This window comes from Cryptomeria japonica, chromosome 2 (assembly GCF_030272615.1).
Source record: "Cryptomeria japonica chromosome 2, Sugi_1.0, whole genome shotgun sequence".
NCBI lineage: Eukaryota > Viridiplantae > Streptophyta > Pinopsida > Cupressales > Cupressaceae > Cryptomeria > Cryptomeria japonica.
In genome coordinates, this window is record NC_081406.1 from 325,885,057 (window position 1) to 325,904,578 (window position 19,522).

The 19,522-nt window shown below is 35.9% G+C and overlaps 1 protein-coding gene across 3 annotated transcripts in view; it reads right to left on the reverse strand.

The window, feature by feature from the left end:
* LOC131027199 (ubiquitin carboxyl-terminal hydrolase 26) overlaps positions 1 to 19,273 on the reverse strand; it is a 56,740-nt gene extending 37,467 nt beyond the window's left edge. The window contains exons 1-7 of one of the 3 annotated variants that reach the window (XM_057957190.2): positions 18,932 to 19,262; positions 18,475 to 18,507; positions 16,217 to 16,303; positions 15,280 to 15,876; positions 3,895 to 4,150; positions 2,953 to 3,707; positions 1,829 to 1,937 (exon numbers count right to left, since the gene is read on the reverse strand). In XM_057957190.2, coding sequence (XP_057813173.2) covers positions 1,829 to 1,937; positions 2,953 to 3,707; positions 3,895 to 4,150; positions 15,280 to 15,876; positions 16,217 to 16,296 — 1,797 coding nt within the window. In that variant the 5' untranslated portion in view covers positions 16,297 to 16,303; positions 18,475 to 18,507; positions 18,932 to 19,262. Of the gene's footprint in view, positions 1 to 1,828; positions 1,938 to 2,952; positions 3,708 to 3,894; positions 4,151 to 15,279; positions 15,877 to 16,216; positions 16,304 to 17,993; positions 18,152 to 18,474; positions 18,508 to 18,931 lie in introns of those variants that run through there. The other 2 variants (XM_057957189.2, XM_057957191.2) reach the window with 2 other exon arrangements.
* Between the last annotated feature and the right edge of the window lie 249 nt (positions 19,274 to 19,522).

The window sequence follows — 19,522 nt, forward strand, 5'->3', positions numbered from 1 at the left end:
CTGCAGACCAAATGCACTGAACTTTTGAGAGTTACTTAGATATTCATCAACCAATTCTGAAAGCATATATTAAGATTATAATAAACTCGAAATCGATGATTGATTTGTTGAACATAAACCAATTTCCAAAACAATGTTTGAGAACAAAACCTGAAATGCCCATGCCAGAGGAAATGTAAACCATAAGCATTCTGCTGTTGATCCAACTCTCAAACAGACAGATTGAAAAATTAGCCTGAAATGTCTAAAATTGAAGATAATATCAAACTAAGTTACATGCTGAGTTGTATCCTATCTCAATGCAATTACATGCAACTAAAAGGTCCTCAATCCCTAACCTACAGAACTTGTCCCCTTACTTCCTGAGAACCTCCCTAAAATGGAAACTCAAACAGACTGCTCCCATGTCCCCATTTTACAAACTCATTCATTATAAAAGAACGTGTCTCCCCTACAAATATGCATGAGATGCTATGGTACAAATTTATGATGAGAGAATTAGAAATATCAAAAATAGCAGGCAGGAGTGTATGAACACACCCTTCCACGTGGCACCCCATATACTATTTGGATAAGCCTAGAAAAGAAAATTGTATCGACAATGATGAGGTAAATCAAAGCTTGCGTTTTTGTTAACAAGATATATATTGAGTACAGTATACACCATGACACTTCAAAGCAATTTCTGCAGTTTTCAAAAAATTATGGTCATCTCAACAAATATAATGCAGCTACAAACAGAGAAAAATTGATACAAAACAACCCAACTACGAGTTCATCTATATAACTCAAAGGAACTGGACTACATGTTGAAGTTGAGGCTGCCACACATGTTGATAAGGAAGGCACAGATACTTAGAATAATTAATTGAGGTGGCCCATGCATGTTTATATCATCTAGAGGAACCCAAAAGTGATAAGAATATTGACGTGTTTATATTTTAATTTGTCTATTGCCAGACAAAACAAAATGGAACAGCAAATACAGGGTGGGGGCCCTGGCTTGATTGGCTAAAGATTCCTATTGCAGGCATGAGGTCATGAGATCCAATCCCCCCATCCGCATAGCAGCAGCAATCCGCAGGTCTATTTTGTTTTGAAGATCTTACAATATGAGAAGGAATATGCAGATTCTTTTGAAGCTTTGAAAATGCACATGTTCTGACCAGTATTTAATACAAGTTAAATATTGACTTTATGTAAAATTCTTGGGAACAGAAACATATTAAAATTGATAAGATTTTGTATGCATATAATGACCCCATCTGAAAGTTCAAAGAATTACCGTATTATGATTGTACACAATGATTCAATCATGGAGTCATTATACATCTTGGTCTCTTAATTATAAGCTAGACATTATTTAGAGTGTTGGAATTAACCAGCCCGGAACGGTCCTTGGGCATTTCCCAGATTCAGCATAAAAAGCAACATTCACCACAGCCCAATGCTTGCAAAACCAATGAATGCAATTGATTCCTTGATAATAAATTAATAACATCAAGAAATGTAGATGAAAGAATGACAGTGTATTCTTCTCCTTTGAGGTTGGGGGATGAAAATGAACAACGGGTTGAACAAAACTACAACAAAAACAATAATACCATTCAAGACATGTATTACTGAGTCATACAAAACCAAAATTCAGAAAGATGCATGATTCCCAACCAATATACAAGACAGAAAATGTTCCAAAAATTCATAGTTGTCGAATAGGGCACAAAGAAATAGACATGAACAACTGCAAAAACTCTGCAATGTTTTACTTTCTGACCAGCAGTGAAGAATACGAATGTACTACAGTATATTGAATGTCTAGGCACCATACCTTAGATAGCAGTCTAGCCCAAGCATTTGTCGATATTCTTTTCATGGAATACAACCTTGCAGGAGGCACTTTCCCATGCTGACATTGAAGATTTGAATTGTCGAGAGAGCTGCAAAGATTTTGTTCTTCAGAAAAATGCACTTGCTAAATCAAATTGGACTATCAAAAGCCTTCTAAAATATGTTTTCCATTATAAAGTAAATTTCAAATGCAGTCGAACAAATAGAACAAAGCAATCCAATAATAATGTACCGAGCATTGCATTCTAAATTCTATACTGATATTCAAACACTTAAATGAATTTAGAATTCGATCACAAATTAACCTTACAAATATACCGATGCAATGGCACAAGCTAGTAGAAAATATACCCAAGAAATACCAAAAAATGGGACTCCAAACAGGCCATCATGGAATACAAGGGGCTGAATACTAACATAAATATAAATAAAATTGAGCTGATTATAATAAAATGCCCTTTCTGGACCAGATTTCTGCAGCCAAAATAAGTTAAAAACACACTAATGGCAGAATCTAAACCTTAACTACGTTCTAAATTTAGCTTAGGGTTGTCAAGCACAATTAGATAAAAAATACATGTAGGAAATCGGGTTCTTGCTAATATTTTATGTTACCAAAGGTAACTCGAGAAAATTTAAAGCTTAAAGAGTTAAAACAAGTCAAATAACTCAGAAAGTGGTGCGAATGATCAGTGTCTCCAAAAAACCAACAGTTAACATTGGAAAGAATCAATACACAATGAACGAGCAAAAACAGGAAAATCTCCAAACTTCAGCAACAAAACAGATGAAAATCAGTACGAAAGGCAAGACAGTCACTTGACCCTTTTTCATATTATTTGGCAGAAAAAATTAATTTGATACTGTATGAACTATTCTCAAGGCTTCAAATGCAGAATACGAACTCTGCACAAGAATATACATGAGCAATTATAAATCACTCTGAAGGCCCAAATGAATACATGAGCTACACAAAAAAACCTACAAAAGAAAATGCTGCATGATGGCAAATATGGGAATGAACAAAAATCTTAGCTCACTAGTCTTACAATCACATACAATCATTTGTCTGGGCCATACAATAAAAAATGGGAAAGAACTTACATATGTGTAAGGTTATCAGCCCACTGCCGAAGCCAATCTGTTGAGATCCAGTAATATGGTTCATCAAGTGAATATACAGGTGCCTCAGAAAGAATCAATCTTACTTCACTTTTACGCTCTGTAACTTTACATAATAACTCATCTTTCTTCAACCTGTACTCTTCACAAATAGTGTCATACTGTTTGTTCAATACCTCTACCTCTTGACAGAGATGTTTTGGCAGTGAAGGAAAATTGATAGATGAAATTTCACTTCCATCAATAACCATTGGTTCAGCCTCTGAAGCTGATGACTTGTATATTTCTACATCCTCTGTCAACCTTCTCTGACTATACATAAGCATATATGCATCCGAAGAAGAAAATGTGATTGGATTATTAGTTTCAGTGGCATCCGATAATACCTGTTGATCTGCCAGAGACTCTTCTACAGCACCATTCACAATAGATGATTTGGAATCAGGATCCATCCCAGGAGAACCAACCTTGGAGCGTGTAGTGGACGAACCTTCACCAAAGGGGTGAAACCCCAACTTTGAGACTTGTTCATCATCAAACTCCCACCATATTCTGTTTTGTTCATCTTTAATGTGAGCTACATAATGACCACTGTTTACTGTTGCCCCCTTGTGTATCAATATAGCTGACAAATCATATATAAGAGGCTTCAGATTTTGATCATCACTCAATCTTGGCCCCATATTCAATGTTCCTGGAAAACAGAATTTTGAAGTCACCTTTTTCTTTGATGTAGTCTGCACCAAGAGCGTCTCATAAGAAGCAGACTTTCAGTATTTGATGAGAAAATTATCAACTAGTTTAGATTGTTGTCAGACAACCATATATTCAGTTCTGCTACAAATATGTACCTATAGTAGTACTTCTCAAATGCAGAAAATAATAGAATCAGTTACCATTAATACAATTAGTTATGAGCACTACCTTTGCAAGGAAAACACATCGTTTAAGCTGAAAATTAAGGACTGGTGGAAGGGTCCGTAATTTAATACAGCGTGTTGCATCTGTTCTAACTTTACAGGATTCACAGAAGTATTGATTTTCACCTTGTAAATTCTCAATGCTTAAATAATCATCTAAACTCTCATCCAAAGTATTTAAACCTTTAACATTCAGTTCTAACTCATAGAAATCCTCAAGTTTACCAGAAGCCTCAGAATCTTTCCCACACATGGAGCATCTGCAAGGCATAAATACAATTACGTACCAGAAAATGATTAAAAAACAATGCAAAACTATAGATTAAAATAAATGTCAGCTGAACAATGAAAATCAATTTTGAGACAAATTATAAGCATAAATTGCTTCAACCAACGCTCAAACTCCAGTGACAACAAGACAGAAATCAATGGTGTGTATTCAAAATTTCAAATCTCTGTTTAAACAATATCTTTTACAAAAATTTGGTCAAAATAAGCAAAAATAGAAGTAGAAAGGGAATAACTCAAAATTTCATCATACAAAAAATATATCAGTTGTAATTGCCTCACAAGGGAATTATTTGTCTTCTAAATTTCTAATACACTTATCATCCTTTAAGCAATAAAACAGCCACAAAAGCATACACATGCCACTTAAGAAAAGCGTTAATCTTAAAGAAAATGCAACAAATTATCATGCCCATTTCACTTGCAAATACCTTGAAAATCAACAAACAAATCAACATTACTATTCAAAGGCATATACCACTTTCTTTCTATGCCCAAAGAATCAACTATTTTTAGATAACAGGAGAGTTGTCAGATCTTCCCCACCTCTGTTGCAAGTCCTCGTAGCCATGTCCATTCTCTCAAGGGCAGTATTTTTCTTGTATTGGAACTTTTTTTTAATTAAAATTGTCCAAATTTACAATGGTGCAAAGAAAAGGCCCGTCCTTCAGCTCTATGCATCTCTATGCATTTGAAGCAGAACGACCCCACAGCTAGGTTAAAAATAATTAAATGCGTCAATTACAATTTTGTAGATCCTAGACTTCTTTGATAAGCACAAGTTTAGTTTACTTACAAAGTTAAAAAATATCTCCTTTGCAAATTTATGGTGGGAAAATTACGGTGCAAAAACAAAATCTGCAGAGCCTAGCAATCCATATTTTGTGCCAGCCCTTTAGCATATTTGAGGTCATTTACATGACGAAACACAGTAAGTTGACCTACTAGTGCCTAAGTGACATTAAAATATTTTTCTTTCCATCAAAAAGGTACAGAGGAAGGAGACTCGTGATGCAATTGGTTTGGATGGAATCAGCCCATATTCTAACTAAACTGCCTAGGATGTGGAACCCATATTTACCAAGGCACTCTCTCTCTTAGGCAGACTCGAATGGCACTACGATCTCGTCTATGCCACTGGTTCCTGCCTCCACCCTTACAAACAACTCCCAACCCTACAGCCCTGCTAATTTTGCTTGCAATAGTCTCTACAAGTATAGAAACTTGCACAATTGCTACACTAAATTCCCCAATTTGCTCTCCTTCACGATCCATTCAACTTATAATGTGTTTATAAAGTGTTACAAATCCAAAATAAGCTAATAAATTTGAAGAAATGCACCAGAAAAAAAAATTTCAAAAACATTTTTTATGGAGAGGCACTTTCATTTTCACTGCCTGCTGGAACCAATGATTTCACCATTGCAAGTGAAAAACTCAAATCTGGAAATTCCCTCTTCTACCAACACTTGCATTTTGATGTCCCATACCATCTAATACACTTTCCAGCATCCAAGAACCAGTCCCCTATTCCAAATGTCCTCAAATATGCCATGAAGTACAAAAACCAGATCTTTTACGACTCACAAACCAATCATGACAGATCATCCCACCAACCTTAAAAATTGTTGCTCCAATCTGGAAACTAACTGTGACATGCAAAATGTTTTCTCAAGCATCATGGAGGAACCTGAGACCTTGACAACAAGAAAGATTACATCATTCAACTCCAACTTAAAAGATTTCATATAAAAATATGAACAGATGTACTATCGTGCAAACCAAGGATATTATATAATTCTAGTCACATTTAGCTGTTGATAAACCCAATGTTGAAAGTGAAAGATGAAGCACCTTTTGGCCAGCTTTCTTGTTCAGTTCACTTAGTAAGCTGTCGCACCTAACAACTCAGAAAGTAGATAGTGAAAATGAAAGATGAAGCACCTTTTAGACAGCTTTTCTTGTTCAACTCACTTTGTAGGTTGTTTGGACCTGATATGTCAATAACTTAATGTCAATAGTCATGTTCAATTCATTCCCTAGGTTATCATCTAAGTTGCCAGATTCTCCCAGAATTTCTCAGGGTCCTGGTTCAGTTCTGCAAAAATTCTGGTCCTTTACAAATTCACTGAAAACTCTTCCAGGGTCTTGAATTTGCCCTGAGGGTTCATTGAGAAGGACCCAGGGAGAATTTTGAGGAATTTGCAGCAAATTTCAAATTCAATGGAAGAATATGGGCTGAATTTGGGTGCTAAACACGTTTTTTCTATTTTTTTTAAGTTTTTTTATTGCCTATTTTGATGATATGTTTGATGACTTTTGATGATATTTGATCAGTGATGGCTGATTGTTAATGTTGACATTATTATTTTTGAACTGAAACATTGATACGGTGATGTATTTTGGCATTTTTCTATGTTATTTGCCATTTGGACTAAAACATTAATACATATGGTGGTGTATTTTGTCATGTTACTTTGCTTTTAGTCTATTAGCATAGTTGACACTTGACAGTGGTGTATTGTGAATTTATTTGCTGCTGCATATATGTATATATGTATATATTTTTTATTTTTATATGTTTTTGTATGAATGAACCCAAAGCGAACCCAAACCCACCTGCAAAAAAATTTGAACAAATTTGCGAACCGGAATCTCGAACCAGAATCCAAATCCAAACTGGAACCAGCAACTTAGAGTCTTAGATTATATTCATATGAAAACATGGATAAAGCAGCTATATGTACATTATAGAACCTTAAAATACCATATTTGTGTTCAGAATTCATTGTCAATACTCAATATGCATTCATAATACGAAATTCATCATCAATACTCAATATGCATTCATAATTGAAAATTCATTGTCAATATGCCAGCACTTATTTGATTTGCTGAAAATCCGATCGCTTTGCTTAAACAATTATCGCCAGAACTAATTGTTTTTATCCCCTGTATGGCATATCCTTCCCTTTTAAATATATGAATATCATATGGTAAGAGATGAAATATTTATATCATTCCGTTTTAAAGTTTTAAATATATCATATAGTCAAACATGAAATATGGCCCAATATGAAACATAAATAATAAATATTTATCGTTGCATTTAATAATTTATCGGAGTCTTGATCTTCAGATTTATTAAATTTTAATATAAGCAATGATATTATGAATTATTACATAGTGAAGACTTATATTAATAATTTAATATCGTTGCCTTTTAAAAAAAATAATAATTGGAATGATTTAGGGCAAATAATTTGGGGCCCACATTAGGAAAAAAAAAATTTAAAATGACATTTTTTTAATGTTTTTAACTAGCCCCAGCCGTGGGGGACATTCGGCCATCCCCGAGACGGATTGGGGACGTCTCAGCCATCCCCCTCCATCCCTGAGACGTACAGACTACAGACGTCCCCCACGACTGGGGCAAACATCCCCCCCTTTCCAGGACGTTCCCAACAAATTCACACATTTTGGGGACGAGGGGGGGCAAACATCTCCTAGCTGCCCCCAAGTCCCCGAAACGTACCCGAGACCAGGACAGAGGTTTTCAGGCCCGGGACGCGTCCCCAGGTTACATAGTAGAAAACTAACATGGGGTTTTTCTCTTCTACAATAGCATCCCCATATCTAATAACTGTGAAAACTGGAGTAATGATGGCTACAATGTATTTTGAATCAGCCCAAAAAGTATCACCTTCACCACCACCTTCACCCACCTCCCTTGACTTAGAATCAAGCCATTGATTCCACTTTGTTCTCATGAGCATTAGTTGCAATGCCTCTTGCAACTTAAGCATCCTCTCCAAGAGAATAAAGTATTATCTAAATTACTGATTTGGGTAAAGGTACAGGTACAAATTTGTAGGTACAAAAAAAATTTCACTTGGGTACAAGTACAGGTACGTCTGTACACACACACACACACACACACACATATATATTTACATATGTATACATATGTTCAAACATCAAAATTAATAAATAAACTGCATCGATGTATAACTATTAGGAGTGATACTCATGAATCCATGATTGCCAAAAAATATCAAGAAATAGAATATTTTGATACCTCATTCATAATTTACAAAAATGAAAATACTCAAGTCCAAAGATGTCATTACACAATGAAAATTCAAATAATCGATTTTTATATTCATGTTTTTCTTCTTCAGAACCATCAAGGTCAATGTCAACATTTGGTTCAATTTCATTTGAACCACAATCAATTGGATTGCCAGAACCACTAGCTGGGTCAAGTGCAGAAGCTGGTTCAATTTCATTTTCAAACATTTGACAAAATGCCAAATCATTAGCAACACAAGAAAAGTGATTTCACAAAATATAAGCAAACAGCTGCTACACATGCATAATGAATCTCAATAGTGTTGATATAGAGTTTAATAAACCCGTGTTCATAAGTATAGCTCACAAATACAACTAAAATGATAATTAATTGCTTGCTTAGTAGCATCTTCTGATAAAAAATGCTGTCACAAAGTTATGAGAGTGAAACTGAGGTTTTAATTTATGAAACTATGCTTGGGTACGGCCCTTGGTACTTCCAAGCTGCCTAGGTTCTCTGTGGGTCCTTGAACCCAGGCACCCAGGAAGAACCCAAACTGTACCCAGGCTAAAACAGAAGAACTTGATAACTTAGAGTATTATGCATATCTAGTCTCCACAAGTTTCAAAAACTCCTTAAAGAAGGTCCTAAAGAGAGCATGTGATGAATGGAGGTTGTAGATAAACATCTTCACATATCTAGCATCATTGACCACATTTTTTATCCATGTATATTTATACAAGAGATTGGATTGCACAATTACTAGTGTGGCTAAAACAAAGGGAAGAGATGAAATGAGCAAGATTTTCCAAATCAAGAAGACCACGGAGTATGCACTTATTCATACTAGCTCACAATCTAATTTTATTTCAAATAAAGTTGTTAGAAGGTTTGGTTTAAAAAGTTACAATTGTCCTCAATCCTATCCATTGTATTGGAAGGAAAAGGATGTAGAAAGTTAAGTAACCAAAAGATGTGGAATAAGCTTTAGCGTTAATCCAAAATATGTTTGATGAGAGGGAAGTAGGGGTGATTCAACTTAATGAATTTAATGTTTTGTTTGAAAGCTCTTGCTTGGATCTTAAGGATGTTATATTCATAAGGAAGGAAAACAAATACAAGCGGATAAAGGAGGGGATCAGCTATATCATCAAAGAACGGTCCAAGTATAAGTCCAATTATAACAGTAACCTTTGTTCTACAATTCCAACAAGTACATAAACTTCAGAGAATACATCTCATTGTAGGAATGTTATTGATCCTCTTATACAAGATGAGAAAACATCTTCCACCTCATGCACTAATATTAGGGCATCTAACCCCACCCCTGCTACTATGCACCATGAATCTACTTAGTTTCAGAATCAAGGGCATTCTAGCCCCCTTGGTCCTTCTAGAGGAACCCAAAGCTACTCGGTTGACCACCTCCTTTTAACATTAAGAAATTAGGGGAAAAAGGCGAACTTTGGCAATTGTTGATTCACATAAAAAGAGGAACAAATCAAGAGATGGTTGTTGACCTTGTATATCAATAGTAGAGCACACAAAACTGCCCTCTTACTCTAGGCATCAAAGATCATCTTTGTTTCAAAATCTAGCATAAATGGTTGATAAACCAAGTTGGATGGGAAGGAGCACAATATCAAATCTTCTATCTATCACTAGACATTCATTAGCCTTGCATATCAAGAGAAATTCTAAGGTGGCCACACTTCTCCCTGGTAGGAGTGCCCAACCTAGCCCCATCATCCATAAACATTTTGTTGTAGAGATTTCATATCTTGCATTAGGCCCATTGTAATGATTGATGATGACAATAGAGGTTCTTCCTCCATAAGGCTTGCCAAAAACCTACATCCTGAAAAGAAAATTAGCAAGTTATATCTATTTGAGTTATTTAATAGTAGAAATAAATCGCAAAGAGTGGTTACATTCTCATAGCTAATGATAGTGATGATATAAGCTAAGCTTGTGGAATGGACTCTTCTTTGTTGAATTATATAGTTCAAATTTTACAACCTTATTATATTAATATTGAGAGAAACCAACTATGTTTTAAACAATACTACCTTCTTAAAATATATAGTTCAACTTCTACAACCTTATTGTATTATTGATTGGAAGACCATGAAGACCATACCAAGCATAGTTGGCAAACTCAACAAGACTACTTGCCAAGCTTTTCGTCTAGCAAGTAGCTCACCAAAAAACTAGCAAAGTTTTCCTAACAAGTTTTTGGCAAGTTCTTTTGAAAAACCTAATGAGTCTATGCCATTGACTATGTGAGTCCCTATCCAAACAAAAATTGGAGCTTCAAATATAATAATAATCAAATACAAGATTAATAATAAGAAGACACATACTATTTGATCACTCCTTGCCACTTGTAAATATTGAATTCGAGAGTTTGGAACCCACAATTCTCTTATCCAAAGTTGAGTCTCCTATTGTGCAATCACCTTCAAGCAGGTAGTCATGATATTGGTGCCTTAAAGGGGCGTCAAACCTCCTTCCAACTACCTGAAAACGAATCAATGTAGATTATTGGAGTCGTGGATGATACATAGGTTGTGTGAAAGTGATCTTCCTAAGTTTGTTGTTGTCGTAGATGTGCAGCTATACTCCTTCCCTTGCTTGAATATGATGTTGGTGCTAATTCATTAAAGCCATAAAGAATAGCAAATCAATATATGCGACACGAGCTGAAGGGTTGTCTTGTAGGGGCTACGCTCTACCAAATTGAGGTCCCCTTAGATTGGAGCCGAAAGAGATGGCAGTGCAATCATTTAATGCAAAGAAAGCAAAACTTCTTCAATGATCCTCCACAACTCCCAACCACACATATATATACAAGGCAGTGGTCGATTAAAAGATAACCACCATAGGTCAACTTGAGAGCTAACTTATTACAAAATTTAATTAATTATTCATTAAACCAACTTCATCCTAGGTCGGCCCAAAACAATTTAATAAAATATCCAATAATTTCATTTTTTAATATTTTGTTTACTTATTTATTTAATTAAAAAAAGCAAATAGATGACCTGGCCGACTTGGATGTAGCCTAGTTATCATAATCCACCGTCTCAGATGTTGCTTGTCCTAAAGCAACTTTGGACTTGAATCCACACCTCCCCATATAATAAATTCGTCCTCAATATAATGAATTTGTCCTTTGCCCAAACACCTACAACCTAGTTGCCATGATTCTCTACATGTGAAGCATAACCTTTTTCTTCATAGCTCATTTTTAGACATCTCCATTTGATTTGTCTTAGGCGACAACATGCTCTTCTGAAAAGATTTCTTTGATAGCATAGGAATGTGTGCTCGGAATTCACGCTGACATTAGTCACTGAATCTTCAAAGCTCAAAGCCCTTTTGGTGGTTTCTTGCAAAGAACTTGGATCAAATGCTCTTATTAACCCTCTAAGGGGTTCTACTAGGCCTTCCACAAAGAAAACTATGAGCCTTTTCTCTAATACATTGGAAATAATTACCACAAACCTCTTGAATTCTGCTACATAGTCTTCCACCTTTCCTTCCTACTTCAGATGTGCTAGTTCTCTAAAATGAGTCTCAAGATCCTTCCTATTCAACCTTTCTATCAATCTTTGGCTGAAGTTTTCCAAGATGGTGACAAAATCATGCCCTTGAGTTATCATACCATGGTAACACCATTCGTGAGCTACTCCCTCAAGATGCAAGGTGGCAAATTTGATGGATTCTTCTTCAAGCATTGGGTTCAATGAAAAATATGTATCTAATTTATGCAAACAAGTCCTTGCCGATGAGCTTCCAACTCCATCAAAGGTCAGGATGATGATCTTTCCTAATTGGTGTTGAATATCCTTCCTTCCCTTATACCCTTTCCTCCCATGCCCTGTTGATTTCTTCATTTCATAATAGTCCCTGAAAGTAAGATCTGCGTGTATGACAGGGCATAGGGCATAGGGCATAGGGCATAGTATGCATCATGAAATCTTGCCATATCTTCCTCTGGATCAGGTTCTTCTCCAATACCAACAGTTGCTTCTTTGTCAATAAATTTAGCCCTGAAGGTCATTGTATTAATTAAAGTTTTCCCACCATTAGCTGAAGCTTTTTCACCAACTGAAGCTTTCCCTCCACCAAAACTGTTGCCTTCATCATCATTTTAAACAGGCCTATCAGCACTTCGTTGCTGACCCGTTCCTCTAAAAAGTTGAAACATTTCCCTCATGGTATCCCTCACACTGGTATGATTCCCTCTGATCCCCGTAATGAACTCTTGGGGATTTGCCTCTTCCCTATCACCCATTGCCTTCTTTTCCCTTTGCGTGTACCTCTGATCCCTCTCACTAATCAATCCAGAAGCTGGAAGAAAAGTGGCTCTAATACCAATAAAATGCTCTCAGGTTTGCAGTCTTTAACTAATAAATGACAACTCCAGACAAATATAGATGTGAACATAAAACATAAACATTAGCGATAAAACCAAGGAAACTTATTACTGACATCAAAAGACTTAACACATATATGTTCTCAGACTGAAAGTGGAGCTTCAGATATAATAATTCTACCTACTCAATACATGTACACAGAGCATAGAATTCAGATTACATCATATCTATGTGCTTGCAAGCAGATTTCTGAGAAAACAATAATCAGATACACACAGATTAATAGATAAGCAAATCCATACCACTTGATCTCTCCTTGCCACTTGTCCAATATTAAATTCAAGAGTCTGGAACCCACAATTCTTTTATCCAAAATCGAGTATCCTATTGTGTGAGGCTTCATAGATAGTTATGATGCTAGCACCTTAAAGGGCAACAAACCTTCCAACTACCTGAACAGAGAAGCAGTGTAGATTATGGGAATCGTCAATGATACTTGGGCTGTGTGAAAGTGATCTTCCTGAGGTGGTTGTCGTAGGTGTGCATCTATGCTCCTTCCCTTGCTTGTGTAGGATGCTAGTGTTGATTCCTCAAAGCCATGAAGAACAGACAGATCAATATATGCAATATGAGCTAAAGGGATTGTCTTGTAGGGGCTACGTCCTACTAGACTGAAATCTCCTTAGATTGGCAGCCAAGGAGATGGCAAAGAGCAAACACAGGAGGCAGTTAAACCATGTCAGAAACCCGAGCGCTGTGCTGCACAGCACAAGGAGACCAAGGATTCACACCTTGCAACATATACATACATAAATATATACATATATAAGTGCGATTGTCGTTGCACCAAAAAATCGACCTATTAATGCCCAATACAACCACTAGACTTATAGAATCCACGGGAGGCAGTTAAGCCATGTCAGAAACCCGAGCGTTGCGCTGCACAGCACAAGGAGACCAAGGATTCACACCTTGCAAAATATACATATATAAATATGTATACATGTGTATATATATGTGTATATACATACGTACATATGTATACACATATATATACATATTGTATATAATACATACATACATATATACATACATACATATATATATATATATGGTAGGCCCCCTATAAATTGTAGTGCGCTTGGTAAACTTTTTAATGTTACTAGTAATGTTGGCATGGCATGTCCTCTTGTACCATGTGGGCTGGAGGGAGATCGAACCTAGTGATCTTGTGCTTTCCTTTATATATATATATATATATATATAAACTTTTTAATGTGACTAGTAATGTTGGCACGACATGTCCTCTTGTACCACGTGGGCTGGAGGGAGATTGAACCTGGTGATCTTGTGCTTTCCTATATATTACATACATACATATATATAAAAGCAAATAGATGACTTAGCCAACCTCTTGGTCATGAGCTCCAATCTCCCCCCAACCCACGTGGTACAGGAGGACGTGTCGCACCAGCATCACCGATCACATTAAAAAGTTTACCAAGCGCACTACAATTTATAGGGGGCAACCCAATTCTTGCTATCTAATAATATATGACTAGCCAACCTGGGTCTAGCCAAGGTCATTACACCGAGACATATCAATCTCGAGACATCGAATACTACATTTGTAACATAGGTTAGATAGGGACCTCAAGTATGACATCTCTCGTTATCTTTTAGGTTTGAGATATCTATGCTTGTACATATTAGATTACTTGCACAAAAGCACATACCATCACCACCCAAAATGAATGTTTAACATGTCAATGGCTATGAAATTTATCTTTAAGGATTTTTGTTATCCACTCACTCCATCACAAATCCCCCAACCAGCCATTGCAGTTAACAAGTAATAAATTGCCCTCTTTTGTAATACAAAGCTCAAACGCACAAGACAACAGGCACATGAAGATTAAGCAACACCCAAAAGTTCCTCTCATCATCTGAGAAAACATCGCATACCATAAAAGAAAAATAATCTATAAAAGATCCTAAGATATGCAGTTGAAAGTACAACAAACCTAAATTTACTAAAAGGTCCAAATTGTAAAGCACCCAAAGCCTCACAGTTGCATTCAGCCCAATCATTTCTCTAAACAACCCAGCCTTCCAAAAGACCCACCCAAACACAGGAAATGCGATGGAGGAATTGATATCAGATACTAGAAATTCATAGGGGATCCCATCTATGCATTTAAGAATCTGAATTTAACAAGGCATAACTCAAACCTGAATTTCAGCTCTTTCTCAAAAGCAAGAATCAACAAGCATGATATACCTTCATTTACAATTCTTCCTTGAAACTAACAACCAGCAGCCATGGTATATCTTCATTTACAATTCTTTCTTAAAAGTAACAACCAGCAGCCACACTATATCTACCATATATTGATAATTGCCAGAAGTCGCAGAATAATCCTAAATAAAAAACATTTTAAATACATAATGAAGGTGTATTACAGAATTGGTATATCTTCATCACAATTCTTTCTTAAGAGTAAGAATCAGTAGGCTATGATATATCTCCCTTGTATTGATAATTGTAGGAAGTAAAAAGAAGAATCCTAAATAAACAACTTTTTTAAATATATGAAGTGTATTCCATCTATTAGGTACACCACAACAATTTGCTAAGACAACTTACCGAGTTACATGTGAGAGACTTCCACGAAACAAATCCTGCACCACAGTCTTTGCTTGAGGATTTTTTGAGTGACTGAGAAATTGTTCCAATAAAGAGAGAAGTAATGTCAGAAATTCGTGGCTATCCTGTTGGACACCATTATCTAGTTCCAATGTTCTTGTAAATGCAGCTGAGTCTACTGCAACCTTTTTGCCTGAGTGCAGCTGTGAAAACAGTCGTGAAAGTTGACATAAAACTGGCTGTTTTTGTAAAAGTTCTGGTTCGGCAGAAAAGAAACCGCTTCTAAATGCTGTATTCATGTAAAGGCATTGAAGTATGCTATTAGCATAACATGTTGCACCCAGGTTTGTCAGACCTGAAGGAGAATCCAAACTTGAACGTAGTGATTCATGTGGATCTGCACCAAGTGCTGTTATGGTGTCTGCCACTTTTTGCCATAGCCCCTGTTTTCGGACTCCATTGGGCGGTGGGATCAATCCACAGAAGCAATTTGGTGAATCTTTCGAGTTGACTCTGCAACCTTGGCAAATAGGTTTTCCTACATGATATAACTGGATTATATCATCTCTAGTTATCTGACCAGTCGAATTAATTTTCCTGCACAACCAACTCCACTAAGATCAACATTCAATGATAATTTGAATGTTGCAAATAATGATCATTGCTCAACTTCTGTAAGATGGAACTCAAAAGCTCATAGAATGTAATCAACATGACAAGAAAAATCAATTACACTAAATATGAAATTTAAAAGTTCAAATTTCAAAGATAATATGTATAATACCCAACTAGATTTTTTGCAATATGTTTGACATCTACTATAAAATACCTCTATGGTATCAATGCAGCAACTTGAAAACATAATAAGGGCACACATCAAAGTTTATGCAGTAACAGCTAGAAGTTAATCAAAGAGATCAGAAAAAAGATGGCACACCTTAATATTTGGCAGCGAGTATCTTCAACATTTCCTTGCCGTTGCCTTTTGCTCTTGCCTCGTGTATTCGTCCAACTCATTTTATACCTGCCAATGTTTGTACGGTAACAAACTTCAGATTCCCTTCAATTTAAAATCATCTAAAGTTCTAAACAATTCTTGCCAACTATGTTTGAAAGAATCAATAAATAAATGACAAATATTTCTCTACTCTACAAGTAGAGTCTGTCCTTGTTAGTTCAAATTCAGATATTGACAGCTCCTGAGGCAGGATCAAAACTGTATTAATATGCAAAACAGAAAGAAGTTTTGAAGCCAGGAAAAAAAGTTTAATACTACCTCAGTTGTGCTTCACTAAATCTCAAACGAGCACTTTAATGTTACTTAAAAATCTCAGGACACCATTACTGCAACTACCTTAACATAAAACTGAAATACAATTCATTTTCCTTACAGTTCCACTCTCTAGCATTCAAAATGAGGAATCAAAATCTACTTTATAAAAACAATACTACTCTCTTCACTTAAAATGCTAAGTTTGGGGACATCGAAAAACAATCCTAAACTAGAACACAAGGAGCCTTCCTCAACTCAGGCAAAAATTCAAAGAAATCTATTGCACTTAATGCAACAAAATTGCTAGGATAAATACAAGTTATTGAATCTGGTTGTAGCAATTATCAATGAAATTTAATTTATAGCCACAAATAGATTCCATGTTTGAATTCAATGATGATAAAGGAAATATTTCAACGTGAAGTCAATAGATGTCCCAAGTACTACATTCCAAGAGCTGACAATAAGATGACAAACAAAATATTGAAAACTGAAACAAGACCAAGACTAAAGGATCAATATACATGAGACAGGTAGCATGAAAAATCTATTATACTGTAATCATTGCAGAGATGAAGCTAATGATTAAATTAGGTACTCCTTTGAAGCTAGTATCAACTAGTAAAAAACGAGACCATATGAGACACCTAGTGCATCATCATATGAATCCTCAGCCTAGCATTGGCCTATCCGTGGTCAAATCAATAACCATTTCTTATATTGCTCAAAGATTTCAAATTAACATCATTCTACATGAAGAGCATAGTTGAATTTCTCAATTAAATCTGCTACCCAAACTAAAGTAAGAATGGAGGACCCTAGAGAATGATTTTATGAATGTCAAAATGGGGCTGACTTGGTGAGAAAATAATATCTTCCATCCCTCATAACTCGTTTGTCAAATGTTGGGAAGAAAACAAATGAAAAATGGTTCAAACTTCAAACCTTAATTACACATCCTCCTTAATAAAGAGAACTTGTAAAAAATTTGGATGACTAATGAAAAGACTCCATTGCTTCTAAAATAGCAAGAATAATCCTAACTTTGGCTGCAGAAATGAGAAAGAAGACAATAAAGGTGCTCTGTCATCCTCTATCTCTCCCTGCAAGGGCAACGAGAATTTCACAGTAACAAAATGATTCTATGAACATAAGAAGGCAATGATGTAGATTAGCATACGCTGAGAACGTCATCACGGAAAACATTGTAAAGCTTGGCTTTTTGACTAAGGTCTCCTCTGATAATCCAGAAGAAAAAGGTGTTCATTAGAGACCAGCGATATTCTAGGCACTTCAGAAAAAACCCATAATACTAGATCTCTATCCAAGCACTTGACGATATAGACAGAGATGTATTTGAATATACTGAAAACTCAATAAAAAAAGCATTAAAAATGGTACTGCAAAACATAGTGTAGCACTTGGTAACAATCCACGATACCACTTCGATCACTGAATGAATGAATGAAAGAGAGATTTTGATAACGTCGACGAGACCCAAGCAGCCCATGGTACCCAGGAACAGCATAAAAAATCCTTAACAATAGGGCACCATATCCCTAAACAGTTGAAACTTCCTTTCTGGATCCATTCTTCGCGGTGGATGTTGATCAACAAATTTGCTGTTTTTCCCAGCCTTGCATCTTCAAATAATGTGCTTAGATTGTTAGTTTTCAAGATGTCTTCATAGCTTATGCGGATATAAGCTGACCATTCCATGACGACATGTCATTCTGTCTCTACCACTCACTTATCACAAAAAATTTCAAGCCTCTAGCGAAATTAAATTAAATTCTTCAGTTATCAAAATAAATTTCGACTAAATATCTGAAAATACACATCCTGCGGCCACTAGAGCACCTATTGCAATTTAGCAAAGCAATAAAATTCAATTCAATCAGAAATGTAACGTCCAACCTCACCTGTCACACCTGAACTTTACTTCGAACAAATATCTGAAATTAAATGGTGAACCGATATTTTAATCAGTGTACGTTTACAATCGGGGCATAATCTGAATAAGTACGGATTACAACATTAATCAATAAATCGTGAACCCATATTTGCAGCATTATACGTCTATAATACCGGGCATAATCTGAATTACCACAAATTACCCTAACTTTTCATACATTATTTGAAGCAACCCTATTAAACAAAATTCAGACTTAGGGATATAACAACAGGGCGGGAATTTTTTTCACTTTTTGAGGTTTTGACGAGCAAAAACGGAGCGTTCCAGCCAAAGATAGATTAAAAAAATCGAAAAATACACAAAAATATCTGATAAAAATTATCTGCGAAACTTAAATTTCAAGACATAAGCAGGCATGGGATTTGGTGACAATTTAAGAGTGAAAATTAAGGAATTGAGCGTACCTCGAGATGTTGAATTAAGAAAAGAAATCAATTGTTCCTTCGTTTATTCTTCTGCCACGACTTCTTCCTCTTCTTTGCAATGAATTCTCAATTGTTCCTTTGGCTAAACATTTGGCTATTTTCCCTCTGGGTTTTACTATTTCCGTGCGTTCAAATTGCAGGCCTTTGGCTTTGTCCACCAAATTAAGTTAAACCAGCTGTATATTTGTATATATTGGACGAGTTTTGCTTCTAAGACTACTACTTAAATTAGGCTGTTTTGTTTAGGGTCGACTTTCTATATCAGCCGCATTAGAGAAAGTTCGAATTTTTTCCTCAAGCGTTTTGGAACGATGTTTTGCGTCCGCATGAAAAGGGAAGAGGGACATCCCGCGCGCGACGAAATTAATTAATTTGTGAAAGTTTGGAAAGACGAGCACGGGAAATGGCGCGTGGACACGTGCCCCGTGAAAATACATTCCCTCCACTTATGTGCACGCGCCCCGTGAAAATACATTCCCTCCACTTATGTGCATTGGCTTCGTATTAGTACTTTTTGGTGTTGTATTATCCTATCCATTAATCATTTATCATTAAATTTTTATTACGTCT